Source organism: Eptesicus fuscus, chromosome 10 (assembly GCF_027574615.1).
Source record: "Eptesicus fuscus isolate TK198812 chromosome 10, DD_ASM_mEF_20220401, whole genome shotgun sequence".
NCBI classification, from domain to species: domain Eukaryota; kingdom Metazoa; phylum Chordata; class Mammalia; order Chiroptera; family Vespertilionidae; genus Eptesicus; species Eptesicus fuscus.
In genome coordinates this window covers 98,347,825-98,375,815 of record NC_072482.1, presented here as the reverse complement: position 1 = coordinate 98,375,815, position 27,991 = coordinate 98,347,825, and the positions used below count along the sequence as shown (strand labels likewise).

At 47.5% G+C, this 27,991-nt stretch overlaps 2 protein-coding genes across 5 annotated transcripts; one reads left to right on the top strand and one right to left on the bottom strand.

The window, feature by feature from the left end:
• Window positions 1–201: 201 nt before the first annotated feature.
• TBP (TATA-box binding protein) lies at window positions 202–11,620 on the bottom strand. 3 transcript variants are annotated; one of them, XM_054721652.1, is made up of 9 exons: window positions 11,503–11,620; window positions 10,082–10,274; window positions 7,964–8,379; window positions 6,020–6,107; window positions 5,171–5,262; window positions 3,323–3,490; window positions 1,663–1,757; window positions 725–849; window positions 202–414 (listed from the first exon to the last, which is right to left on the bottom strand). In XM_054721652.1, the coding sequence occupies exons 2-8, from the start codon at window positions 10,133–10,135 to the stop codon at window positions 770–772; spliced, it is 993 nt and encodes a 330-aa protein (XP_054577627.1). In that variant the 5' UTR covers window positions 10,136–10,274; window positions 11,503–11,620; the 3' UTR covers window positions 202–414; window positions 725–769. The 3 variants fall into 3 exon arrangements, with proteins under 3 accessions (XP_054577627.1, XP_054577626.1, XP_008159211.1); XM_054721651.1 differs by having other exon boundaries at window positions 202–849; XM_008160989.3 differs by having other exon boundaries at window positions 202–849; window positions 7,964–8,337.
• A 1,124-nt stretch (window positions 11,621–12,744) lies between these two features.
• On the top strand, window positions 12,745–25,524 carry PSMB1 (proteasome 20S subunit beta 1). 2 transcript variants are annotated; one of them, XM_008160988.3, is made up of 6 exons: window positions 12,746–12,916; window positions 15,281–15,388; window positions 19,381–19,462; window positions 21,667–21,796; window positions 24,194–24,300; window positions 25,138–25,524. In XM_008160988.3, exons 1-6 carry the CDS (start codon window positions 12,807–12,809, stop codon window positions 25,321–25,323), a joined length of 723 nt encoding a protein of 240 aa, XP_008159210.1. In that variant the 5' UTR covers window positions 12,746–12,806; the 3' UTR covers window positions 25,324–25,524. The 2 variants fall into 2 exon arrangements, with proteins under 2 accessions (XP_054578390.1, XP_008159210.1); XM_054722415.1 differs by lacking the exon at window positions 15,281–15,388 and having other exon boundaries at window positions 12,745–12,916.
• Window positions 25,525–27,991: the final 2,467 nt, after the last annotated feature.

The window sequence follows — 27,991 nt, the reverse complement described above, 5'->3', positions numbered from 1 at the left end:
GAGGGAAGACTTAAGGAATAAAACAGATGTGCTGGGACAGGGTTAGGGTGAATCACAAGGCAACATCTCTGGGAAACAAAGAACTCAATGCATGACCATGATAGACATGTTTGATGGGTAACCTTAAGCCTCCGGCCCGTTCTTCCATTCCCATTGCAACAGACAATGAAATGCTGATTGAAACAACAAGCACACAATGAGTGGTTTCAGGCATTATATCTAAAATACAACCTTTTACCAGTAGGATCACATAAATCTTACAAGGCATCATTTATAACATCAACCTAACACTTTTATAAACAGCATTTATTGTACAGAGTATGAGGAGACAAATATTTACAGCCATCCATGTTCATTAATACATCTGTCCTGCAATACTGAGAGGGCGGAATGTGTCTGGCACAAAAATAAACCCTAGGATTACAAATTAGAAAAACAACACTTGTAAAAAACATTTTTACTTTCCTGGTAGAAATATAAAAACTGTGGTTTATGGGGAATAAAGCAAACACAATTAAAAGTCCAGTCAATTGTAGAGGTGGCTTTAACACCAAAGTTTTGTCCCTTAAACCAACTTGTCAACAGCAGTAAGAGTTTAAAATCTAAATCTAAATAGATGGGCAGCACAGCGCAGCACTACAGAAACACCTGGCGTGTGCCTAGGTGTACGTGCAGGCTGCAACCCACGCGGACCCAAGCCACCCACAACACCACTTAAATGTACCAAACGGACGTGTTTTTACAAGTGGGTGGGAGGGCAGGCCAGCCATTACGTCGTCTTCCTGAAGCCCTTGAGGATGGGGTAGATGTTTTCAAAGGCTTCATAAATTTCTGCTCTGACTTTAGCACCTATGAAGACAAGTGGGGAATTGAGGAGAGTCTAAAATGGCATTTCTTAACCTATTAAGAGGCAAAATTATGATTTAAAACCACTAGCACAAATCTCTCCATGAGTTAGACTAGCAGATGCAGGCATTAAAATCCTACATAATAAAAGGGTAATATACAAACTGACCAAACAGCAGAACGACCAGAAAGCCCACGGCCCCCATCAGGCACGGGCCAGCTGGATCCCACCAGTGCACAAATTCGTGCACCAGGCCTCTAGTATTAATGCTAAAACCCCTTGTCACAATTTTGTTTTTAAAGCAGTTTTCTTAAAAGGGCTTTTTAAATTACAAAAGCGACGCCCTATGTGACTCGGCGTCCCTCTCTGCAGGCATCACAGTGCTGGTCCTGTACCAGATCAGGGCCACAGGCGCAGCAACAATGGCTGAATAGCATTCCCCAACTGCTGCCTCCCACCAAGCTCCTCCGAATCTCCCTTTGTTGTCTCAAAACCACATTGTTGATGAATGCAAAGGCTTTAAAGGACAATTTCCCACTAAAACTCCATCTCTTATCCAATGTGATGCCCATCTTCTCCCCTCCCCACAGGTCAAGCCTGGGCTGAAGGACCAGCAGGAATGGGATCTGATTTTCCCTCCTCTCACTCCCTCCTCTCTGGGACATTTCTTGCAAGCATGTTTGGGTGGGAGGAAAGAAAAGGCCTCTGCAAGTAGCTACCAACGGTCCCAACTCTGTGAAATTTCTTCTCACATGGAGAAAATGACATTCTTGAAACTTTAAAATATTCAGACACTACTTCCTGTTACAACTTACCTGTTAATACAACTTTTCCAGAAACAAAAATAAGAAGAACAATTCTGGGTTTGATCATTCTGTAGATTAAACCAGGAAATAACTCTGGCTCATAACTAGAAGGAAAACATAAAGAACAGTTTATAAGTTAAAAGTTGCCCATGCTTTCAGATAAAATGAAAACCTGTATAAGCAAAAACACGAAAAAACAGCTGTAAGGAGGCAAAGCCCAGCTCCCCAAGTAGCATCAAAGGAGAGGGGGCGGAAGGCCAGGGAAGCCAACCGGTAATCTGCACTTGAGGACTAAATAACTCCCTAATGAGTGTGGATTTTCTGGCATAACCTTTCCCTGACTCCGCTGTTTGGATGCTCTACTCATGTGTCTTATTCTAAACCTAGAAATCTTGTGTCATTAGTTCAGAGACTGAAAACAGAATGTGTGTGTGTCGCCTAGCAGAAAATTCAGGAAGGTTTCTCTGAGGAAGAGGTGCTCAGGTTAGAAATGTGAGTGGGAGTTTTCAAAGCAAAAGTGAGACTATGCCGGGTATAAAAGTGGAATGTGCAAAGGCCCTGGTACCCCAAAGGTCACAGCAAGCCTGAGGGGTGCTGCAAGCAGGGAGGCTGGGGAGGGACCATCTGCCTGGTAGTTCTCAGCAGGAAGCAGCAGGAAGAAGCAGCAGAAAGGATATCCATGTCCCTCAACCATGCCCTTTGCTGGTGGATCTGATAATGGTGAGTAGACCGAAGGGGGAAGGTTGATGCACAAGGTGGTAGGTTTAACCAGCTAACTGGCACGCGTCCAAAACGGAAACCATCTATACGTCTATAGATGCTTATGGTGTACAAAGGGTTAATTCACACATCTACAATAATAAAAGAGAAAAATGCTAATTGACTGTACCTTTGCTACGCCCACAGCCAATCAGAGTGAGTATGCAAATTAACCCAACAAAGATGGCGGTTAATTTGCATACGCTGAGGGAGGGAGGAGTGAAGACTGAAGACAGCATAGAAGGAAAAGGGAGGGAAAGCAGAAAACAAGGCAGCTGCAGGAGGGAAAGCGCGGGCGGGGCGGGTGGCGGGCGACAGCGGCGGTGGCAGGCGGCGGAAAAGTGCGGGGCGGCAGTGGAAGGGAAAGCACAGGGCAGCGGTGGCAGGAGGGAAAGCGCAGGGGGGGGGTGGCGGCTGTGGGAGGGAAACCATGGGGTGGGGGGCAGAGACGGCAGGAGGGAAGGGAAAGCACCAGGCAGCAGCGGGAGGGAAAGTGCGGGGTGGCGGTGGGAGGGAAAGCGCAGGAGGGGTGGGGGTGGCAGCGGCGGGAGGAAAAGCGTGGGGTGGGGGGTGGGGAGCAGAGGCGGCAGGGAAAGCGCGGGGGGCCACGAGGGGTGGCGGTGGCAGGAGGGAAGCCTGCCAGAAGCCCGGTTCTTGCAGGAATCTTCCTGCAATGGGCCTCTAGTTTGAAATATAGTCACTGAGCAATATGATGATGGAACATAGAGAAGGGGAATCAATCTCACCCGGTAAAGGGGGTTTTCACATTACCACGTGCAGTGGGCAGAAGGCCAGCGCGACCCAGAGACGTCACTCCGGCCACAGTAAACACAGTGGGAGCTACAGACAATTCATCGTGCACTTTTACACAGACTGCTGCCAAAAGCAATCCCAACACCTTCAGACTTACCTGCTGAACTGTTGGTGGGTCAGCACCAGACCTTCTAACCTTATGGGGAATTTCACATCGCAGCTCCCCACCATGTTCTGAATCTTGAAGTCCAAAAACTTGGCTGGGAAACCCAACTTCTGCACAACTCTGGCGTACTTTCTTGCTGCTAGTCGGGACTGCTCTTCACTAGGGAGAGGGAAAAGTGAGCTGTTCATACTCAGAGCCAGCTGACATAGTTATTTAAAGGAGCAGCTTTAAAAAGTGTGAACTGGTCACCCCTTCCCAATAAGAAAAATATGTGCAGACACAAACAAATGTAGGAAACCAGGCCTACCAAAATGATCACCTTTCCAATTCACCCCATTACTGCCAGCCCCGAGTTTACAGATATGCGCATACAATCACCATCATGACCACTGCTTTTCTATTTTATCTCACAAATTCTTACTGAGAGAAAACAAGTTTCATTTTGATAGGAAAATACTAATGAGGTTTGTACTTAAAGAATGCACACACTAGTTCTACCCTATTTTATGTCCATTTCTATAACTCACCTGTTGGATAAAACTGACTCAGAACTCAGAGTTTATGTAGAACACGGAGAATGAGAGCAATGACACCACCCTAAACAAGACTCTCTCTCTCAGGTACAGGGTCAGGAATGACAAAAATTAACCATACACGCAGTGCCTTTTTTTCCTTTAAGAATAATAAATGTATTTATGATTTCTTATCTTGATACAATAGTCAGCCACAGATACCCACTGTTCCTTCTGAGGCACAAGACAGCGTGCCTGCAGTGAAGGCAACACATGGAGCATCCACTGGGAAACCCCACATTCCCATGGCCTCGTCCCAAGTAAAACAAGCTGGTAAAGACGGCGAAATGAAGTGAGACGTGGAGCCAGGGGCAGACCCACGTCTCGCCTTCTGAAAACACTTTGAGACCAGAGGCAGAATGTCCACACCCATGGCTTCCTTAAAAGACCACGTTCAAGTTCAGAATTAGCAAAAGCTTCACAGCCCCTCTGTACGTTAACACCTGCAAGTGCATCCATCACCTTTTATTTTAGGAGTTTAGTTTACTTCATTTGTGTCTAATTCCCCCACTCCTTGTGTCTCCTACCAAGTCTGTTGGCTGTTAGGCTTAGACTGGTCAAGGCATTCACAGAGGGGCTCACTGCACACTGAGGCAGAGTACAGGCAACAACATTTGGCACGAAGGCGCAGGACTCAGACCGTCAGAACAAACACCATCCCCACGAGGGCAGCGGCACCTGTCACCACGTCACCGCCAGAGCCAAGGAGGTCTGCGGCTCATCCTGATCACTAGGCAGACTTTTCCCTGGGGATGAATTTGTATGTAAAGTTTTTTACACAAAGGAATCCTTAACAGTTGTGATGTAATATTTTATCAAATACACACAAAATGCAACTGATTTGTAGGGAAATAAGCAATGGTAACATACGTCCGAAAGTCATGCCTAAGTTTTATTTTTTTGTGGATTTTTAAAAACTGATTTTTAGAGAGGGAGGAAGGGAAAGGCAGAGTGAAACATCAACGTGAGAGAGAAACACTGATGAGTTGCCTCCTGTGCACGCCCCAACTGGGGATTGAACTCGCAGTCCAGGTATGTGCTCTGACCAGAAACAGAACCTGCCACTTTTCAGTGTACGAGATGACACTCCAACCAGCTGAGCCAACCAACCAGGGCCATGCCTAACTTTAAAAAAATGAAATTACTGCCAACTAAAGTGATTAGAGCCAACTACTGTAGTAAGAAAGCAACAAAAGCATTTGATTAAAGCATCAGCCTACCACCGAGAACACACAAACCACAGACGGAACGGCCTCTCTGTACCTACCTCTTGGCGCCCGTGCACACCATTTTCCCAGAACTGAAGATCAAGGCTGTGGTCCGGGGCTCCCTTATTCTCATGATGACAGCAGCGAACCGCTGGAATGGTGGAGAGTCGTTAAGGCGTGAGGAAAAGTAGACAACGACAGCTAAGAAGTCCTGTGCACAGCCACCACAGCACCCGCATGCGCCCCCAGGCAGGACCTCCCACCACCAAGCAGGGCACAAGCTTTCCCACAGGAAGCACAACTGTGACGACTGAGTTGAACCACGACCTGTATATTTTTCCTACATTCCTATAAGATAGGGAATACTTGCAAATCTTTTTCTTAAAAAAAAAAAAAATTTATTGATTTGAGAAAGGGAGAGGGAAGGAGGGAGGAAAAGAGGGTGAGAGGGAGGGAGGAGGGAAGAAAGAGGGAGAGGGAGAGAAACATCAATGTGACACAGAAACATTGATCTGCTGCCTCCCATAGGACCAAACCTGCAATCCGGGCATGGGGCCTGACCGAGAATCGAGCCAGGGACCTTCCGATGTCTGGGACAAGCCTAACCAATTGAGCCACACAGGCCAGGGCTCAATTTTTTTTTAATTACACGAGGGCCTGTACTTCTACCTTATATTTGCTACTTCCCATGACTAGCTTCTGTAACTATAAACTTTGTTTGGAAAACCTTCACCTCCAGAGGAATTAATAAGGCAGAATACAAGCACATCAATACCTGCAGAAGTGACCTCCTATTTCCAGTTGGCTCTCAGAAACAGCATTTATTTATTACCATGGCAAAACTTTTTTGGAATCTTGAGAAGTAAATTCCTGTATTACAGTTTGAAATACATTAAAATTGCTCTGACCTTGGGATTATATTCAGCATTTCGGGCACGAAGTGCAATGGTCTTCAGGTCAAGTTTACAACCAAGATTCACTGTGGATACAATATTTCTGCAAAGAAAATTGAAAAGAAAACGTGATTTATTCATTTAACTTTTACAGGATGAGGTGTTAAGTGATTATCTGGAAACCTGATTGTTTCAATCGAACTAATTCCATTTCATGGAATTTAAACTTAATTTTAATTAAAATTTTAATAAACTGACATTTTTTAAGTGATTAAAAAGTAACACATACCATGGTGAGCATTTTACATATACTGAGGCTTAAAGGGGGTAACCTGCTCAGGAGACACCTGGCTCCTCAAAGCTAGAGCCGGGAGCCATCTATCCAGAGCCCTAGCCTGTCACCGAATCCGATGCACCTTATCTCTGAGCTCTGAACCACCACCACTGCTAACCCTAAGACCACTACTTACAAAGAAAATGGGCAGGCGTGACTTTCTCAGTCCTCTCAAAATAAGTATCCTTTGGAAGAACAAGAACTCAGAACAAAGGAAAAAAACCTGTTTGGTTCTGCTTAACTCTCAGTAAATCAAGAAAAACAGACAACCATTTATTATCTATGCCCAAGACCCCCATTTTCAGTATTCTTGTATCATTTTAGGAATAACTGACAAAAGAAAAAATATAGCGAAAAACAACTTTATTACAAATTTTAATAAAAATTTATAAACAGAGCCAACCTAAACTTTTACTCTATATTTTCCTGGTCTTGAAAGTGTAGACCCCTGAATAAAACTATCATGCATGGACCCGGCATCACTGTCTTGTGCACAGTGCACCCAGACTGCTGACACACCTCCTGTGGGTGTGAGCGCACAGCTGTAAGGCACCTAGGAATGTCTTCATCTCATGTCACCCATTTCCTTCCAATCAACTTCAATACCTGCCTGCAACACTTGTCCATGTGTGAACTCAGTCAAGTAAGTTTTGGTGCATCTATCACATACTTAGTCATATAACAGTTAAATATATTCTTTTCTTTTTTAAATCCTCATCCGAGATATGTTTTTCATTGATTCTAGAGAGTGTAGAAGGGAGAGGGAGAGAGAGAAACATTGATTGGTTGCCTCACTCATGAACCTCAACCAGGGATTGAACCGCTACCTGGGTATGTGCTCTGACCAGGAACAGAAAATGCAACCCTAGGGTACATAGGACAATGCTCTAACCACTAAGAACACCAGCTAGGACTTAAATGCATTCTTTTTTCTCATTTTGAAATTGTCTTGAAATGTACATAACATAAAATTTAGCCCCTTCACCACTTCTGGTGCACTGCTCAGTGGTGTCCAATGCATTCAGTGTTGTGCAGCTGCCAACGCCATCCACCCATCTCTATACCCGTTAGATACTTCCTCCTCCCCACTGTATGACTATATAGTATTCCCCACCCACCCCACCGCCCTCACCCCGAATCCTGTTACATATAGAACCCACTGACTTTAGGTAGAAAAGTCCATTTAGGGCAAGAACAGCCATCCTCAGCTTGTGTGAAAGACACAGCTCTTCAAAGATTTATATGCAGCCCTCATATGATCCTATATAATAAAAAGCTAATATGCTAATTATACTGGACAGCAGACAACCTTCCGGAACGACCAGTGGGCAGGGGGTGGGGCAACAGGACTGCAAGGCAGCCAGGGCTGCAAGGGCCTACTTTTGCACGATTTTTGTGCATCAGGGATTCTGCTGGACCAAGAGCATAGACACAAGCTGCCAACTTCTAAAGCTGGGAGAGCTTCTCACTGAGGGCGACTCACTAGGACAGCTTTGCTTCCCTCTCAAGTGAGACAGAAACTGCAATCCAGAGTCACTGTGAGATCCATGGATGCCTCTGAAAACAAAGAGCAGCGTCAGGCTCCCAGGGACCCTCCCAGGCAGCAAGAGGACACAAGTACTCACTGCAGCTGTGGCACAATCCCCGAGCTCTCAGAGGCTGGCGTGGCAGGCGTGATGGGGGTCATGGGGGTCATGGGTGAGGGGTACAGGGGTGTGGTGCCCGGCAAGGGTGCAGTGGTAAGAGTCTGTGAGTGGAAGAGCTGTGGTGTCTGTCCTGAGGCCCCCTGAGGAGCCTGCTGGGACGTTGACTGCTGCACTGCAGCTGTCACTGTCGTCACTGCTGCCTGCTGCTGCTGCTGTTGCTGCTGCTGCTGCTGCTGCCGTTGCTGCTCCTCCAGAATAGACAGACTGTTGGTGTTCTGAATGGGTTGTGGAGTCAGCCCTGTGCCATACGGCATCATTGGACTAAAGATAGGGATTCCAGGAGTCATGGCGCCCTGTGGAGAGTCAGAACGGTGGGTTAGGCTGGTTGGTGCTGCCTGGTGAAAAAACAGATGAGATGTGTAAAGACAGATGCCTTCTGGTGTAAATGCAGTTATTGAGCATTAATAGGGAAGAACTTGCTGTTCTTTCACACATCACTTTCTTCAATTACCGTAACATAGTAGGTAGGAGCTCAGGTGTGAAATCCAAATCTGCTACTTATTACACGTGAGAACCTGAGGAAGTTGCTAAACCCTTCAGGCTTACCTAGGGGACAATAATGCCCTGAGATTGTTAGAAAGAATCAGGGAGACCACTGGGGTGACCCCACATCCTTGTTTAAACTATTATCCTGCTTACCAGCTGGGTAGCACCCCATTCCCAGCTTGGATGCTAAATTATATGGTTACCCTAGAAAGATCCACTTACAGCGTCCAACTGGTTGACAGGCACATGGGAAACACTGAGTGTTAGCAGTGGTCATGATGATTATTCTAGTAAAAAAGGTTAATCATCGCTCTCAACCCAATGCATCCCAACCGGTGTGTCTCAGTGGATAGAGCGTCGGCCTGCGGACTCAAGGGTCCCGGGTTCGGTTCTGGTCAAGGGCATGTGAGGGGTGTGCAAGAGGCAGCTGATTGATATTTCTCTCTCATCGATGTTTCTAACTCTCTATCCCTCTCCCTTCCTCTCTGTAAAAAAAATCAATAAAATATATTTTAAAAAACCCAATGCATTTATCAGAATATCAATTTACTTTTCTACACTGCTTCTCAACGTTTCCAGACATCGTGACAGTTATTAATCGCCCCGAGTCTTACCCACAGCCCTCTGGAAAGGGAACACATGCTCTTCTTTCTTCATTAAATAAGGAAACTGAGACTAAGAACACGAGTTGCCCAAGACCACAGATCTTACTGGCAGATTAGCCAAGATCACTAGCACATTTTTCCAATACCCAGTCCGACCTTTTCCCGACACCCACATCCATGGAGACTGTGGAGCCTGCAGAGCTCGTGGCGGCTGTGAACCTCCTAAAGCCGCACCTGACAGTTCTGCATGGAAGGGTTCCGTTTCCATTAGATTTTCAAGTAAGTGCAAGACCCAACAAAGAGACAAAACCCTTTCCTGCTCTGCCACTTTATTTGGCAGAAAGCATAAACTAAAAATGTGTAAGACATTTATGTCAAACTATCTCACCAACATGGTGGCAGAAAGAACAGTAGAGGAGGACAAACTACACACTGTGGCCCCAAGTACAGACATTAATCCACTGCATCTACCACTAACTTCCATAAAAATACTGGCTAGAAAAAATGCAGGCTATGTTAACTTAAAAAGACTTCGGCTACGGTTTTGAAAGGTCTGCTTTCTTTAGGCCATATATAAAAATGAGCTAAAAACAAATAAGTGACAGATATACACATAAAAACAAGAACTATGCAGAAAAACACCTTATGAGTTAAGGTAGGCAAAGATCTCTCAGACAAGACACAGAAGACGAACCATGAAGCAATGCTGATAAAGAGACCAGAAAAAAATGAAGAACTTCTATTTTCCAAAAGGCACCATCAAGAAAATTAAAAAATAAACCACAGAGAGGGAGACAACACCTGCAGGACAAATACACATTTACACTTCCACAGAGACCCCGCAAATTATACACCATCATGCCTACTCAAAGCCTAGGAGACCTTCTCAACAAGATGTGAATGGCTTTAAAAATACAAATCAACCTTCAAGAGCAGATGCTGTTACCTGAGGGGAGGCCAGGCCCTGAGCATAGGGCGGCAGGCTGTTGTTCTGATCCATGGCGATCCCTTTTTTCTGGGCAAGTCAACAGCCTCTGCACTGGTGCTGCCTCAGCAGCTGGTCTTTCCCGGGAGCATCCCCAGCACAACTTCCTAGCAGCTCCCGCAGCTCTCAGTTATGTTCACACCAAGATGCTGCCCTGAAAAGTTGAAGTTTGATGTGAGAATACACATAAGCTCTACAATCTTATAAACCAGTTTCATGGTTACACACACCCCCCGCAAATGAAGCATTTTATCTATAATACTGAAAGCTTATTCCTTCCATGTTGCCTGTGACTGCATGCAAAACTACCAAAAGGACAAAACTGTCTTGTTACATGTTTAATTTAAATACTCCTAATGTTCAAAATTAAGGTGTCATAATCAGCAATGAAATCTTTTGGGGGAAAATACCCAGAGAAAACAAATTCCCAAGCAAACTTTATGCCTGAGTTTGCCCTATGTAGGGGGCCAATTTCAGGTTCTTAAATATTCCAATTAGTTTTATACCTTCAGTGTCTTAGACATTGAATTCAATAAACATTTAATTGGATCCAATACACTTTAGTGTGATCAATTATTGACCTGCCACTTCAGTAAAATACTGTAGAAGCTGTCCGTTTTGTTTATGTAATAACTTTACCTCTCTAGAAGACATAAATACAAAGTGTACCTGTATCTGGCTTTCCTTAAATTACTTTTTTCTTGGCTTAATTTTTGAAGTAACTTTTAGACAAAAGGATCAAGTGACTCTGCTCAAAGACCCTGTGTTCCATTCCGTTGGATGGGCTGTGTTGCCCTGGGAACCGGTTGAATCACGTGGGGTGAAGTGATGATCACTCACAGCACCTCGTTGTCCCACAGGATAAACGTGTGGCATTATTATTGGACATAAGTTTAAATATTAACTAATAGGACGTTCTCACTAGACTTGCGGGTCTTAGTTACAAGTTAAAAGTCAAAACCCACATGCGCTTCAAGCATGAGCTGCTGCAGCGCAAACACTGATATTTCCTGAACGGACCAAAGAATCCGATGATCACTTTGAGGACAACGGGCCACACTCCTGAGAAACAGGCCAAAAACGTAAAAACGAGAACCCCGCTTCAGAAAGTGTCAGAGATGTGAAAAGTTACTTTTTGGACATCGTTACCCTAAAACCACAGAAGTGCTGCATATACAAAAACGAAAAGGAGAGACGGCGGCAGTACAGGAGGGCCCGGCCCCGCGTCCGCCCGGAGTGGCGGCGGGGACGTCGGCTCGAACGGAGAGCGTTCCCGCGCGGCCTGGGCGCTAACCCGCCTCCTCCGGGCCTCCAGGCCGGCCCCGCCGCAGGGTCGCCTCCGCACGGCCCTGGGAGGAGAGAAAGGCCAAGGCGGCTGTTACCTGGGGCTACTGCTGACGCCAACACCACCTGCGGAGGCCTAGTCTAACGGCCGGCGGCCCAGGCGCCCGCCGCGGCGACCCTGGCCGACCCTCCAGAGCTCCCGGCGCACGTTTATAACGTCACTTCCGCCAGTCCACTCTTGGCTTCAGCGCGGGGCCACGCCCAGGCGGCGGCCCTGGGAAGTGTGGGCTTACGTCACTTCCGGCGCCTCCCGGGGCTAGCGTTTTGAAGGGCTTGTGGGGCGGGACAGAGCTATTCGGAAGTTCCGGGGCGGGGCCACCAGGTCCGAGTCTTCTCATTGGTCGTTGCTGAAAGGAGGCAAAGCGACTGTCTGCCTGACCTTTGGCCCGTTGCCTGCCTATTGGCCTCAGTTTCTCCGTCCGTTTTTTTTTTTCTTTTTTTTTTTAAATATATTTTATTGATTTTTTACAGAGAGGAGAGAGAGGGATAGAGAGTTAGAAACATCGATGATAGAGAAACATCGATCAGCTGCCTCCTGCACACTCCCCACTGGGGATGTGCCCACAACCAAGGTACATGCCCTTGACCGGAATCGAACCTGGGACCTTCAGTCCACAGGCCGGTGCTCTATCCACTGAGCCAAACCGGTTTCGGCTCTCCGTCCGTTTTTAAAAGGAATTTTAAGACATTGTAAAATATAATGTTCATATAAGGAAGTGAAAGCACACGTCCAGATGAACAGGAGGTTATAAATCAGGAAGCCGGGTACTGCCGGCCCTTCCTGCTGTGTCCTTCTGTTATGTAGCGTGGGTCCCGACAGAAGACCCCTCCCTAGCGGACGTCGGTTAACCGTCGTTGCTGTGACATATGCTCACTTCCAGTTTGGGGCTATTTGGAACAATGCTATGTGAACATTCTTGCACATGCCTTCGGCGGAGTGCACACCGGGTAGCTTAACTTCTGGGGCCTCAGTTGTGCTTCTCTCCAACAGTGCCAGGTGATGCAAGTCGCTTTTCAAATACGGCCGCACCAACTTGCACTCCAGTAGACAATTCGACTTTGCGATACGCGATAGTGTTGGCAATTATTTTTGTATGGTCAGACTTTAAAATCCTGTACATCAAGAGTGAATTCGGATGTTTTCTTAAGGAAGAAAACCCTGACACCTCCGTCAGCTTTCTTGGAATGGGAGGCCCGGCGGCCACGCGGAACTCTGGGAGCCGGGCACCTGTGCGCGTCCGGGCGACCGGAGGGAGCGCCGCGGACAACCGGAAATGGTGCAATTTCCTACTTCCGGCTGGGTGGCCATCTCGCGGTGAGACAGCAGGAGAGGGTGCCGGCTATGTTGTCCTCCGCAGCCGTGTCTTGGGGTCCTGGCCGAGAGCTGGCGATGGAGCCGCGCGGCGCCGGCCCCGTGCAGCTGCGCTTCTCGCCCTACGCGTTCAACGGAGGGTGAGGCCCCGCAGTCGCTCCCCCTCCCGGGCCCTGCTCATGCCCTCGGGTGTGCGGTGGGCCTCCGTCTCTGGGTGGCTTGTCCTCTCGGCCCATCACTTGGGTCTCGGTGCGGCCGGCCGGTGGGCAGTGAGGCCGCAGGTTGGCACGGAAGCTCGGCCTCCGCTGCCGGGGAGCTTCCCGGAGGGACCCAGCGGTAGCGACGGACAGTGTAGCGTCTGAGGGTGGATCGGTCCGCGTTGGTAGATGCATAGTTGTGTCTGGAGCTACAAGGGCTGATCAAACAACTTAATCGTCTTCTGTTATTTTAGGTAGAAAGTAGGATTAGTTGGCCAGGCTTCGTTTCATAGTTCAGTGCTTGTTTTTTAAGATTTAGCTTAAGTCCGGGGGAGAATACTCAGAAGAGAGCCTTTAAAAAGGTTATCTTGCATGTTACATTTAAGTTGTCCTTTTTAAAATAAAAATACCAGCTTTACGTTACGTGGTGCTTTCCCTTGATAAACACTAAAAGAATTAGGGTTGTAGGGAGATGCTCCATTAAGGACTCTTGGCAGCTGTAAATTGAGGCAGTGGTTGCAGTTTACCGACCAAACTACGTAAAGCAAACACACCACCTCGAGCACCGATGGGAAGACGACCAGTTTATTTAATCAGGTCTTGTGGATTTGAAGTATTCATGCATATTTTTGGGATGTGGTGGAAGGTATGCTTTTAGCCTTGTGCCTGCCACTAAAGGGCAATGCGGCCTCTCCACTTTTTGAACACAAATGCCCTTCTCTTCCTTAGCTTCTTAGAGTTTGGAGGAGAATCAAGCATTTTGTAAATTGCCAGCAGTTACATTTTTTCATCCTCATGCTGCCCTGAGTATCAGATGGTATTAGCCCCGTTTTTACAATGAACCTGGGGCTCCAGCCACAAGGCCGGTGTGAAGTTGAGCCAGGACTTGAATCCATATCTCTGTGGCCACTGAGTTTATGCTTTACTCCAGGGGTCCTCAAACTTTTTAAACAGGGGGCCAGTTCACTGTGCCTCAGACCGTTGGAGGGCCGGACTATAGTTTAAAAAAAACTATGAACAAATTCCTATGCACACGGCACAGATCTTATTTTGAAGTAAAAAAACAAAATGGCAAAAACACCCACATGTGGCCCGCGGGCCGTAGTTTGAGGACGCCTGCTTTACTCTTTCACTTCTAACACTTTTGGTGACAACTGATGGAGTAGTTATGTCATAAGGTGGCTGTTAGACTCATTTCATAAGGCAGTTGTGAATTCTTTTTTTAAAAAATATATTTTATTGATTTTTTTACAGAGAGGAATAGAGAGTTAGAAACATTGATGAGAGAGAAACAACGATCAGCTGCCTCCTGCATAACCTCTTACTGGGGATGTGCCCGCAACCAAGGTACATGCCCTTGACCGGAATCGAACCTGGGACCCTCCAGTCCGCAGGCTGACGCTCCATCCACTGAGCAAAACCGGTTTCGGCAGTTGTGAATTCTTAAGACTGCAAGATGTTGAATATTCAGTACCCATTACTCACTTTTTAGCCCCTTGTAATCCAATTTAAGCTCTATGAATTTCTGTAACCCAATTTAAGCTCTATTAAATTGGGTTACCTTTTTTCTCAGTCTATATATATATTTTTATTTTTTTATTGATTTCAGAGAGAGGGAGGGGGAGAGAGGGTTAGAAACATCAATGATAAGAGAGAATCATTGACTGGCTGCCTCCTGCACACCCTACACTGGGGCTTGAGCCGAAAACCGTGCATGTACCATGACCAGGAATGGAACCGTGACCTCCTGGTTCATAAGTTGATGCTCAACCACTGAGCCACATCAGCAGGGCAGGCATTTAATTTTTAATAATGATGATAATTCTGTGGCTCTTCTTTTACCTTCCACTACGGACCCTTTGCTGTGATGTAGGCTTGTGTTTTAGGGAATTCTTGATATTTTTCCAGATGACTTGTAGCCTGGGCTCCTTTCCTGATCTCACCTCTTCTATCTGAATCCTGCTCTTGCTCACATCCAGTGGTTTTCTCCCAGTGCAGCCATACCTTGTGTTGTGTTTCATGTGCTCACAGATGATGCGTTCTTTACAAGTGGTTAGCATTTTTTAGCAATAACATTTTTAAATTAAGGTATGTACATTTTTAAAATACATAATGGTATTGCACACTCATTTCAGTGTAGTATAAACGTAACTTTTCTATGCCCAGAGAACCCAAAAACTGTGACTCACTCTGTTGTGATACTCGCTTTATTGCAGTGGTCGGAACTGGGCCCTCACCCTTCTGTTGAGTCAGGCTTGTTTACCATCCAGGAGGATTCATTAATTTTTTTTGTCCTTTTTTCCTCAGTACTGTATTGGCTATTGCTGGAGAAGATTTTTCAATTGTTGCTTCTGATACTCGATTGAGTGAAGGGTTTTCAATCCACACCCGGGACAGTCCCAAATGTTACAAATTGTAAGTAAATTTCTAATTCCACATTTCCCAGCTCCTTGTGGTAATTTAATGCTACAGAAATTTAACTTCTAAACCGTGTGTTGCGTGAGTTCTTAGACTGCCTGTTTGGGGCTTAGCTTGCATTTTTGTTAGGAAACAATTTTATAAATTAGTATTTTCTAATAATTTACTATGTATTGTTCATGGTATCTGCCAATTGTGGATACCAACAGTGCCTTTCATAACCTAAATATTTTCATCTCAACATTTTGTCATGAAAAATTTCAAATATACAACAAATCTGCCCTTTTTTTAACTTGATACATTCAATTAAGCTGTGTCCTAAGCAGTTACACCCATGGCTCACAGTTTTAGTAGATCCATTTTTTTTCCAGAAGAAAGTCATGTACAGAAAGAAAAAAGATGTCGGCTTAAGTCAGCTAAATGCATCTTGCAGGTTGGCAGTGGTTTGTAACTAACATTTTTGGCGACAGTTGTACATGGTGGTGAATTCCCAGGTTGGTCCAAAAGAGCCTGTTGCAGCTGGATTGTGACAGGAAAGGACTGAGGAGGTTTGTCCTGTGTCTGCAGGAGGTGGTAAAGAAGGGAGCTCTGTCCTTCTTGCTCAGGGTGGACCAACACATCTTAACCCCGAGAACTGAAGTTTGTCTTCATCGTCCCAGTTCCCTTTTTGACCACTTCTCCATCTTTGATGCCCCGTTCTCCTTTCAGATTTATAGTGCACCTATGCTACCTTGTTGTTTCTAAGATGTAACTTTTATAATTTAAAAGTAGTGAATGATATAAATATAACTTTATTGATATCATCTTTGTGTAGTCTTCTCATTTTTATCTTATTACTAGAGACCCGGTGCACGAAATTTGTGCATGGTGGGGGGGTGTCCCTCAGCCCAGCCTGCACCCTCTCCAATCGGGGACCCCTCGAGGGATGTCTGACTACCAGTAGGATTGGGCCTAAACGGGCAGTCGGACATCCCTCTCACAATCCAGGACTGCTGGCTCCCAACTGCTCGCCTACCTGCCTTCCTGATTGCCCTTAACTGCTCGGACATCCCTCTCACAATCCAGGACTGCTGGCTCCCAACTGCTCGCCTACCTGCCTTCCTGATTGCCCTTAACTGCTTCTGCCTGCCAGCTTGATCATCCCCTAACCACTCCCCTGCCAGCCTGATTGATGCCTAACTGCTCCCCTGCCAGTCTGTTTGCCCCTAACTGCCCTCCCCTGCAGGCCTGGTCACCCCTAACTGCCCTCCCCTGCAGGCCTGGTCTCCCCCAACTGCTCTCCCCTGCAGGCCTGAGTCCCCCCCCCCCAGCTGCCCTTCCCTGCAGGCCTGGTCACCCCCAACTTCCCTCCTCTGCCGGCTTGGTCACCCCTAACTGCCCTCCCCTGCAGGCATGGTCTCCCCCAACTGCCCTCCCCTGCAGGCCTGGTTACCCCTAACTGCCCTCCCCTGCAGGATTGATTGCCCCCAACTGCCCTCCCTTGCAGGCCTGGTCCCTCCCAACTGCCCTCCCCTGCTGGCCATCTTGTGGCGGTCATCTTGTGTCCACATGGGGGCAGCCATCTTGTGTGTTGGAGTGATGGTCAATCTGCATATTACTCTTTTATTAGATAGGATAGAGGCCTGATGCATGGGTGGGGGTTGGCTGGTTTGCCCTAAAAGATGTCCCAGATCAGGGTGAGGGTTCCCTTGGTGTGTGGGGCAGCCTGGGTGAGGGGCCTGTGGTGGTTTGCAGGTCAGCCACGCCCCCTGGTGACCCAAGCGGAGGCCCTGGAATCTGGGGTTTATTTATCTTCTACAATTGAAACTTTGTAACCTGGAGCGGAGCCAAGCCTTCTGCTTGCTCCGTGGCGGCAGCCATTTCTGTTGGGACTTATGTATCTTCTATAATTGAAACTTTGTAGCCTTAAGCGGAGGCCTGGGCTGGCCAGGGTGTGCTAAAAGCTTGGCTTCCTCTATCGCCGAGGGCAACCCTAGCCTCGCTTCCTGCTCTTTCCAGCTCCGTGGCTGCCGCCATTTCTGTTTGGATTTATGTATCTTCTATCATGGAAACTTTGTAGCCTTGAGTGGAGGCCTATGCCGGCAAGGGCAGGCAGAAAGCTTGGCTTCCTCCATTGCCGGGGAAACCCAAGCCTCTCTCCTGCTCTCTGTGGCTGTAGCCATCTTGGTTGGGTTTATTTGCATATTTGCTCCTGATTGTCTGGTGGGTATGGCAGAGTGATGGTTAATTTGCATATTACTCTTTTATTAAATAGGATTGTTTTTAGTTGAGAGAGAGAGAGAGAGAGAGAGAGAGAGAGGAAAAAAAACATCATTGTGAGAGAAATATCTATCGGCTGCCCCCCTACCCCACCTCTATGCTCCCCGACCGGGGATCAAACCCACAACCTGGGTATGTGCCTTGACTGGGAATTGAACCTGCTGCCTTCTGGTGTACAAACCAACTGAGCCACACTGGCCAGGGCTGTAACATTCTATTTTAGTGTGTATGCTGCTAAAGTGAAGACCCGTTCTTTTTTATGACATACTTTAGGTCTAGGAGTAGATAGAACACTGACAATTTCCTGTGTCCCTATCATCCATTGTCAGCACTAGACCATGTGTACAGCTGAAGCTGCCTGCATACCCTGATCCCAGGCCCTCAGGCTGACATAGAGCTGAGCCTGCCTCTTCCCCACCTGCTTGAGACTCGACAGTTACACTTTATTCTTTGCATCCCACTGATGTCCTTGGATGTTTGGGGAAAGCATCTTGAAGCTCCCAAAATGTTGTCCTAACTGTTGGTATTGTCAGCGCCTCTTGGTGTTAGAGGAAGATTGAAGGTCTTTACCTCCACGCAGAGAGGCTGGTTGTAGGGAGAGATCAGGAAATGCTGGTAGCTGGTGATGCCCCAGAGAGTCAAGGGTCCCCAGTTGGACAAGGATTTGTATGCCTCGTCCATAAAGTCTGAAAGGAAGAAATCATGGCCTCTGCTAAATAGTTCGTGACAAGGTTGGTTTAGCTTTCTTTATAGATTAATACCCAGATTTACGAGTTAATTTTTGAGACATATGGTTGAACTTGCATGGATGTACCAAAATTTAATCAGTTTCCTTCTGGTGGGCATTTGGGATGTTTTTATTTGTTTGTTTTGTTTTGGAGAGCCATTACAATAATATGTATACTCACACAAGTGACCTAGAACATATCTTTGCAAACTTGCTGACATGATGAATCTCTGGCAGTGGGATTATTGTGTGAAAGTGATGTGCGCTTAACCCTTTGCTAGATCCAGCCAGTGGCCTTCTGAGGGTGAGATTGATGTGTACTCCTTCCCAGCATCTGAGAGGACCATTTTCCACAGGCTGCCAGCACGAGGCATTACAGCCAGTGCAATCGGTGGAAATCGTCTCTTGTTTAGACGATTTGGATTTCTGAGAGACCTGGAGGCTCTTTTCATATGTTTATGGTGACTTGTGTCTACTTTTATAACATTTTACCCATCTTAGTTTCAGATGCACAACATGATTCTAATTGGTATATAATGTAAAATAATCACAATAAGTCTAGGTAAAACCTGTCCATGCACATAGTTGCACAGATTTATTTATTGCAATGAGAACTTATCTCAGCAACTTCAAATATGCACGACAGTGTTAGTAACGACAGTCACCGTGCTGCATGTTACACCCCCATGATCCCTTGCGGTGTTAACGTTTTTCCTAATTGTAGACGAAGTTAAAGCTGGACTTTGGTCATATGTATTACAAATACATTTTCTTAGTTTTTTCTTTTAAACTTTGTATTTTTCTCTATAATTTATGTGGTGTAAGGAATTAGGTATCCAATTACAGACATTACCCATTTCCATTATTCACTAAATGGCGATGGCTGTTGTCCCATTACCATCCAGTGAACAATGGGACTAGGAGTTTTAAGTTTAGCATCGCCCAACATGTGCTTTGCTTTACTGTTTAACCAACTCAATGTCCTGAAATGTGCTTTTTATAGAACAGACAAAACAGTCATTGGATGCAGCGGTTTCCATGGAGACTGTCTAACCCTGACGAAGATTATTGAAGCAAGACTAAAGGTAGATGCGTCTTACATGTCTTGACTATTGGAAGTTAATAACTCATTAGACTCTTTTACGGACATGGTGTGGCTGCTGCTCAGAATAGCTGGAGAAGCGCTAGGTTAGTACTAGAAACTGACCTGTCGATGCAGCGTCATTAACATATAGCACACGAAACCACAACAGATCCACCTGTCAGATCCCTACAACAGAAAGGATTTCTGCCCTTTTTTGAGGCAGCAGGAACGGGGTTCTTCTGAAGATTCTCTTCCCTGAGAAACAAAGCGGATCAGCTTCTGTGGAGAAGACAAGCTTTATGATGGGAGCTTGGTCTGGAATCCTGCCAGCTGACGTGCTTTCCCCGCCCTTACAGACAGAACTTGCGGGCAGGAGTAGGAAGGGGAAAGCCATTACTACCTACTGCCTGCACAGGCTTTAGCTGACAGAGGCCGGTGGGGTAGGAGAGAGGAGGGGCAGTGTTAGGAAGACGTGAGAGAAGGAGCGGGACCAACCGTTAGTAAAGGGCTGACACGTCACTGTCTGAGGCATGATCTGGGGTTGACTCCGATGAAGCAAGGGCAGGTCTGGACTCGGATTAGGGTCTGTGTACAGTAAGCATTTGCTTCTAGTCGTTTCCAGACTAGGGTAGAAGCGTTTGGACTGTTAGGTGGGTTTTACTGCACTCAGAAGGACTAGAACTCCAGGTCACCATTGTCAGCATTCAGAAATGTAGCCTGGCGAGGTTTTGTCAGAGCTGTTGGTGGTATTTGCAGTGTCAGTTCCATTGCCCTTGGTTCCTGATTTAACTTTGTAGGCTGTGGTCACGGTTTTTAAGTGGTTGGTAGGTAGATCTGGTACATGAAGAAATGAGCAGTAATGATCATGTTTGCCTGCCTGTTTGTAACACCTGAGATGTTCCCACTGCGAGTGGCGTGGTCACTGGACTACGCAGTGCCTTACCTGACACGTGCTTTTTGCAGGTGTAGGAACCATTTCATTCAGTATTCATCAGTTGTTGATACTTATTTAAAAATTCTACTTACATTGCAAGCTTCAGCAACTTACATTTATTGACCCATGTGTGGTTTCTAATGCATATTTTGTAAATGGGACTTAGGGGAAAAAATAAACATGACAGGGAGAGCTGTTTTGTTAAATAAAACAAGAATCACTGAGGTCAACTTAGTGCACAATACTTCCTGGAGTGTTTCTTCAATACATTATTACATAGATGGTGAGGTGAATAAATGGGGTTTGATTTTGAAATAAAATGAAATTAAAATTTTGCACGACTTTCACCTTGGAAAACATTCTTCTGGACACTGACACATGCACTACTCGTAGCTCCTTTCCAATGAGTCTTCAGTGCTTTGTCACTGACGATTCCACAGTACCTCCTAGGTTTCTCTTTAGAGGTGGTTGCCATGTGGCTGACAATTCGGGGAACTTTATGTTATGTTTGCTACTTTGGTAGGATTCCTCAGTCTGTTAGATAAGTTCGGGTTCCCACGGGTGAAGTAAAAGGGACTGGGACTCCCTGAATGTGAATGCCACCTGGATTTGGAGGCTCCTGTCCTCACTGCAGGGGCTTTAGGGGCAAGACCACACCCTGTCCTAGAGTCTGCGGCACTGCGGCCTCATCTCTGCTCTCAGGCAAGGCTGCTGTGCAGAGAGGGGCCTCGACCTGCATCTGATGAGGGCTCAGCAGACTCTGCAAAGGCCCAGATAGGAAGTGTCTCAGCTTTGTGGGTCTCTGGGTCTTGGTGGCAACACTCAGCTCTGCTGTTGAAATGCAGAAGCAGCTGTAGGCAGCATGTGATGAGGAGAGAGACTGCTTACAGACAAGGTGGGGGCTGGATTTGGCCCACGGCTACAGTTTGCTGACTCTGGTCTATGCAGAGTGAAGAGCTGGGTTGGTGTGAGTTTGCTCTGGAGTTTGTATCTTTGTCTTGGAATAAGGATGACATGGGAAATAGTCTGTAAACCAGATACTGGAGGGCAAACTTAGTGTTCTTTCCTCTAAAAATTCTTATTCCTCCCAAAGTGGTAGGGTTAGTGAATTAGTTTACCTTAGTGATAATTGTGTTTTTTGATCATGAGAGAAAGAGGTATCTTTTCTTTCACCAAGATATGCACTTATTCTTTTCCCTTTATTATTCATTGTTGTAGCCTGTAATAAATATAGTCTGCCTCTACATTCCTGTTTTTGTTAAAAATCGCAGATGTACAAGCATTCCAATAACAAGGCCATGACCACGGGGGCTATTGCAGCAATGCTGTCCACAATCCTCTACTCACGGCGCTTCTTTCCGTACTACGTTTACAACATCATCGGGGGACTCGACGAAGAAGGTAAGGTCTTTCTTGTGGAAAAGGAGGGGCTGGCATGTCTTAGATGCCGGGGTTTCATCTAGACTTGAAAAGAATCACAAGGACCACCTTGCCCAACAATTTCATTTTCTGATAAAGCAACAGAGACTGAAGCTGAAAGGAAATAGATGGTTGTCCAGGGACACAGAGCAGGTGGTGGTTGGAGCTAGAATGTCGGCAGGCGTTGCTTTACTATTTCCTCAAGGTCTCAGTGAGTTCAGAAGTAGGTACGCAGCATTTTAGTCTTAAAAAGGAAATCTGATCTGGAGGACAAACTTATTTGACATCAAAAAGTTTTGAAAAAGTGATGTCTTGGAAGGAATGCATGTGTTTTCGCCCGTGTGTTTTTTGTTGTTGTTGTTTGGTTTTTAATCTATTTTACTGATTTTTTACATAGAGGAAAGGAGAGGGATAGAGAGTTAGAAACATCGATGAGAGAGAAACATCGATCAGCTGCCTCCTGCACACCCCCCACTGGGGATGTGCCCACAACCAAGGTACATGCCCTTGACCGGAATCGAACCTGGGACCCTTTAGTCCACAGGCCGATGCTCTATCCACTGAGCCAAACCGGTTAGGGTTCACCCGTGTTTTTGTAACATTTTTGAAAGGCTCTGGTTTAAGGTAGAGCCGGGACGTTTCTGTCGGGTTGTTTCGCTCAGCTTCACACAGGTCTGATCTGTGCTGACTTTCAGTTGCTTCAAACACCACATAGACTCTCAGGACTGTCTGTGCACCGTTTAGAGTGGCCCATTGTGAAAGTTACAGAAGCGTCAGTGAGACCTGGTCACTGAAATGGGTCTCCTTCCGAGAGGGAAGGTGGGTGGGGAGGAGCCAGGGCTTCTTGGTTCCGTCCCTCCAGGCTCTGTGTCTCTTTCTGCCCACAGGCTTTCCTGCTGCCCCCACCAAGGGGCTCTGGGAGCTCTCTGCTCTTCCACCTTCACGGTTCACATGAGACAGACTAGGCCGACACAGTTTCCTTTGAGGCTTTCAGCCTTGAAAACTAAGAGAAAGTGTAAGGGCTAGAAATGATCATCAGAAATTAATTACTCTTAACCTGGGCAATTACATTCTAGCCACTGATCAGCTGCCTAACCTAGTACAGCTCTTGTGGTGCCTCTTTGACTTAAGTTATATCTGATTTGAATGTCAGATCAATAAGTTCCTGTTTGGGCAGCATTCGTGGCTACCGTTGAATTTCAGCAGGGCAGGCAAGGTCCTTGAGCTCCCCTGAGAGTCAGGGCTGATCTGGGAGCTCACGGCTACTAACTGGCACGCTGGGGTTTGGGTCTGTTTGACTGCAGGCCCTTCCTGGCCTTTGATTTCCACGTGACAGCGCTCCTTGTTCTGGTGGATTTGATTCTCAGGCATTTCCAACTGTCCTTTCTAATCTTATCTTTTATTTTCCTTAAAGTAATGCTATATCTTAAAGAAGTTTGTCCCCCGACAGTCTTCAGCTCTGACCAAAGCATCCCTTTTCTTGGTTTTCTCCCAGCGGATTTCTGAAAAAGAAACCGGCAGGCCTTTCTGAGACTTCGCCGTTGGCCTCTGTTTCATCCTGGGTTCTGACCCTCGTCCAGGGTCTTTCCTCACTTACTGTGTCTCTTCACCTTCTCCACCAGCTTTCCCTTTTTTGTTTTTCAGTTTCCTTATTTTTTTTTAAGAATCCTGCTCTTGTTAGACTTTGTACTTTGAAGTTTCCTTGAGTTGTTGCATTTTATCAGATTGGTTTTCATGCTGTTTGTTTTTGGCTCTGTCTTCTACATTGGAGGCTTCCTTCAAATTTCTGTTCCAGTTTTTGGCTTCCATTCCTCTTGACAATGCTGCACCCAGGTGTGATGGTCAGGTCTGATTTCCATGCCCCAGCCCCACCCTCTCTGTAGGCTGTCCATCGCTGTGGAAGTGCCCCCTTCTGCTGATGGAGTTGAGGCTGCTAGAAAGGTTTTGCTCTTAGGAGCTACAGAAATGGCCTTGTCCAAACTGCCGTGTTTCACAGGCCAGCTTCAGAGAGATTGCAGTTTTGGTTCCATACCAACTAGGGATGTTCAGGAGGAATTTGGTGCAGAACTTAGAGCAGGACCTGTGACCATTAACTGGCATGCCTGTGAGGCCACATGCACACAGGAAGTCAAGGAGGGGGCGGGAGGGTTGGCGTGCAGAGTGCAGTCTGGTGGCAGACACCACGTGGAGACAGGAGTGGCAGGTGGGCTCTGGGGGACGGGGGGACAGGCTGCTGGTATCCCCTGTACAACAGGGCTTGTGCTCCTCGCTGAGAGTTGCTGAAATTTTAGCTAAGTCAGTCCATTCAGCTTCACACTTTGCCGTGATTTGAGATTGGGGTCAGGATGCAGCCTCATGGAGAATGTTTCCTTCTTGAAGGGAAGGGAGCCGTGTACAGCTTTGACCCCGTAGGCTCCTACCAGAGAGACTCCTTCAAGGCGGGAGGTTCAGCAAGTGCCATGCTGCAGCCCCTGCTGGACAACCAGGTAACGACACTGCCCCAGTCCTCCTCCGCTCCGGGGAGTGGGGGGAAGTCCAGGCTTTCTTGTAAATCCTTGTGGACTATGGCTGATTTGCCCGCCCAGACCTCCTGGTCTCTGCTGGCCCTCGGCCACTGCTCACCTACCCCACGCCTGCCTGCTTCCTGCATCCCTGTGACTTCCAGGTCTCTGGTGCTGACCACGGTTGGTCCATCTTTTCAGTGCTCCTTACAGCCTCACCCGAGTTTCCTGAAAAAAACTTTCTCCCCGATACCATCTCTGTGTGTTATTAACATGCTCCTTTTCCATTTCTGCTGACTGAACTCAGACCATCATGGCATCTTGCCTGGATTGCTGTATCTCCTCACATCTGTCCTGCATTCTGGCTCCCTTCCCCAGGTCATTCTCCTCGCTTCTCTGAAGTTTGTCACATGCAGTAACTTCTCTGCTCATTGCTTACTACCTCCACTCCCTTCGCTCCACTCCACAGCCCCTGGGAGCACTGTCTGTCCCATCTCCTTGACCTTGGACATGCCGCAGCCTCGCTCCTTCACGCCCAACTCAGGTGTCCTTTGTTCTAGCGGGTCTGGTCGTGGCTGCTGGGCTCTCCTGGCCCCTCTCCCTCCTCAGCTGCAGCACAGTCTGTAACGCTCTGCTCCTTGCCCACCTCCAGGGCAGGGGCTTCCTGGGAGCCAGGGCTTTGTCTCCACGCATCTGTGTGGGAGGACACTGATCCGTGCGACGTGTTTGTTATGAACTCTCAGACATGTGAAAGCGGAGGACAAGGGGCTTGGTCCTCTGTACGGTCACATGATGCCTCACCCAAGTTTCCTGTCCCACCAGGTTGGTTTTAAGAACATGCAGAATGTGGAGCATGTCCCGCTGTCTTTGGACAGAGCCATGCAGCTCGTGAAAGACGTCTTCATTTCTGCTGCCGAGAGGGACGTGTACACCGGGGACGCCCTGCGGATCTGCATCGTGACCAAGGAGGGCATCCGGGAGGAGACGGTGCCCCTGCGGAAGGATTGACCTCTGTGCCACGCGCTGCTTTGTTTATTGAAATAAACCCTGATGTGCTCGTCCTGTTAGAACTTGTCTTCTCTCAGCAGCACAGGTCCGGGAGCTGAATTTCCTTTCATTTTCCTCATCCTTCCACACTTTTCTGTCCTCCAGAGCTATTTTTTTTATTTTAAGGATGAAAAAATAAACGGCTCATGTCAGTTTTCCTTACATTTATGAGCAAGAAGTTTATCTGGAAAAGTTGACTTTTGTCTGTGGAGATGGCTGACCCGTCTCATGCAGAGGGCGTCTTCTCCATGGTTTCCTTTCCTCCCTCAGGGTCTTACTAAGGCATCGGTGGATGTAAGTGAACACCTTGGAATCACATTCCCGGGGTTGGGGACACGCAGCCTGGAGGGGCTGTTTTGGAGACTCATCTTTTAATCACTACATAGAGGAAAATCGTAAAAGCAAATAGGCCTTTACATGGGCCTTAGCCAGAAATCTCGGATAATTTTTCCAAACAGCTTAGGAATGTTAAAATCAGACCTAAATTTTGGCGCTGAGGTAGTTTTTGCTCTAGAATTATGTACATTTTAGCTCCGTTACATATAATCTTGGACTAGTTTTCTTGGTGTTGAGCAAGTCCAATTATACAACATAGCTAGATGGTTTTCTTTGTAGCCTAACGGAGAATTTACTGTTGACCTCGTTAAGAGTTAAAATTATTAAAGCCCCTAGTTTGGTCTGGTGGAAACCAGCCACGTCATTGAGTTCATCCTTATTGGACTAGTTCTCTAGGGAAGCAGCTGACTTACGGTGAGGAAGTGACTCCGTGGATCTGCCGTCTGCGAGCCAGGGCCGGAGCCAGGAGCAGGTTCCCACTGCAGTGTGCTGGGCGGGAGGACCCTCCCTGCTCTGCGCTCCCCACTCGGGCTCCTCCGGGCCTCAGCGTTGCAGGAGGGCAGCCGCCTCACTCAGCTCCTGACTTAAAATGCTGTAGAAACCCTCACAGACACCCAGGAATAATCAGCCAAATATCGGCACCCTGTGATCCAGTCGAGCTGACACAACCATTGCAATTATATAAACGGGCTATTTTATTTTTTCGTTTCAAAGGACTTGGTTGAGTTTGGGATTCATTTTTTCACTATTTGAAATTATATGAATGTGTGTGTCTAGAATTCTGAGTCCTCCCCTCTGAAGGTTCCTAGTAGCCATCTTTTTCACAGCTTCAGGCACAAGTTGTTTAGCCCCGTTTCCTCCAGAGCTTGGACATGGTCTCCTTTGAAGGCCTGTGTGTGAAGGAGTCAGGAGTCACCTTCAGCCTCCATGTGCTGGTGCGTGGGCCCCTCTGAGCCAACTCTGACTCCAGTTACTGGGCGGCTTTTCTAGATGGTTCCACCATAATTACCCACCTGAAAAGGCAGCCTTTTAGCACCTGGACAGATTCGAGGGACGACTTCCTTTGACAGCTAGCTTTCGATTCTGGTTACGCTGAGACCAGTGATATTCGTGCCAGGACACAGCTCACTCTGGATTCATGTCTGGATTCACACACTGAGTTGGAATGCTGTGTAGACACTTGTTCTTAGCAGAAATACTTCTCTGGGTCCGCTGGATGGGCTGCCTGCCCCACTCCACCCCACCCCAGCTGCGACCTGCAGCTGCCACTGGGCCTCTGTGTTTCCCACTCTGACTTGCAGGCAGGGAAGTGAGCCTGTGAGACTGACTGCGAGCCTGCCTGGGAGGGTGGGGCCGTCTAGTAGGAGACGGTCTTGGTCACCACAGTGTCCCAACTGATGGGTGCCTGCCTTTTGCACCTCAGGAAGGTGGGTCCCCTGTATTCCGCAGAGCACTTGCCCTAAACTGATTCTGGGCCACCCCAGGTGTACCACCTTCCCCTCAGGGCCGGGACCTGAACGCTTGCATGGTAAACCATCCAATGCCCAGATGGTGGTCACACACTTGGAAACTCTACCAGCTCCTCTGCAGACAAGTTCCCTCAGAAACAGCCCTGGGAGGGGGTGAGGGGTGATTATAGGGCTCTTGGCACAGGTAAGGGGCTGGTTAGGTGGACTGTGTGGGGCAGGAGCCTGACATCCATACAGTGCCTGTCACTGGGGCCACACCAGCCTCAGAACCTCCCACTGGCAGGGGGGGCAGGGGGGACGTGCACTCAAGGGACCCTGCCTCTGGAGAGGAGCTATAGGGTCTGCGGAGCCAGAGACAGCCCTGCCACTCGCCTGCCAGCTGCCGGCCACTACGCAGTGTGGTCAGGAGCTCCGTGGAGGAGGTAGCCCCTGTGTCCATGGACAACTGGGGGAGCCAGAAGGCTGGGAGCACTGGGGGTCCAGAACCTCACCCTCGGTTCTGCTGGGCGGGCCTGAAGGGTTTGTCTGCCAACACTCTGGGGCGAGTTTTCTCTCTGGGACGGGGAACTCACGCATGTGTGCATTTTAGAGGTGACAGAATACGTCCAACAGAGGGAAAGGCCACAGTCAGCATCTCTGTCCTGAAGGCCCTTCCCAGGCATCTTCCCAGGACGCCCACCTGGTCTTAGTGGCTCCTTGGAACTCGTCATCTTTGGAAAGTATTTTTCTATAAATGGGAAACATCTCCATTCAGTAAAGGGCCTGGGGTGTGGTTTGCTGCCCACAGAGCTGAGCTGGAAACACACAGGCGACCTGGCGTGTGA

Coding starts and splice junctions, on each gene's coding strand:
- TBP (XM_054721651.1), bottom strand. CDS start 10,135: ATGGATCAGAACAACAGCCTGCCGCCCTATGCTCAGGGCCTGGCCTCC. Junction 5,263..6,019: donor ATGCTGAATATAATCCCAAG/GTCAGAGCAATT, acceptor CCACCATTCCAG/CGGTTCGCTGCTGTCATCAT. Junction 3,491..5,170: donor GTGTGCACGGGCGCCAAGAG/GTAGGTACAGAG, acceptor CCCTCTCCCTAG/TGAAGAGCAGTCCCGACTAG.
- PSMB1 (XM_008160988.3), top strand. CDS start 12,807: ATGTTGTCCTCCGCAGCCGTGTCTTGGGGTCCTGGCCGAGAGCTGGCG. Junction 12,917..15,280: donor CCCTACGCGTTCAACGGAGG/GTGAGGCCCCGC, acceptor TTTTTTCCTCAG/TACTGTATTGGCTATTGCTG. Junction 24,301..25,137: donor AGCCCCTGCTGGACAACCAG/GTAACGACACTG, acceptor CTGTCCCACCAG/GTTGGTTTTAAGAACATGCA.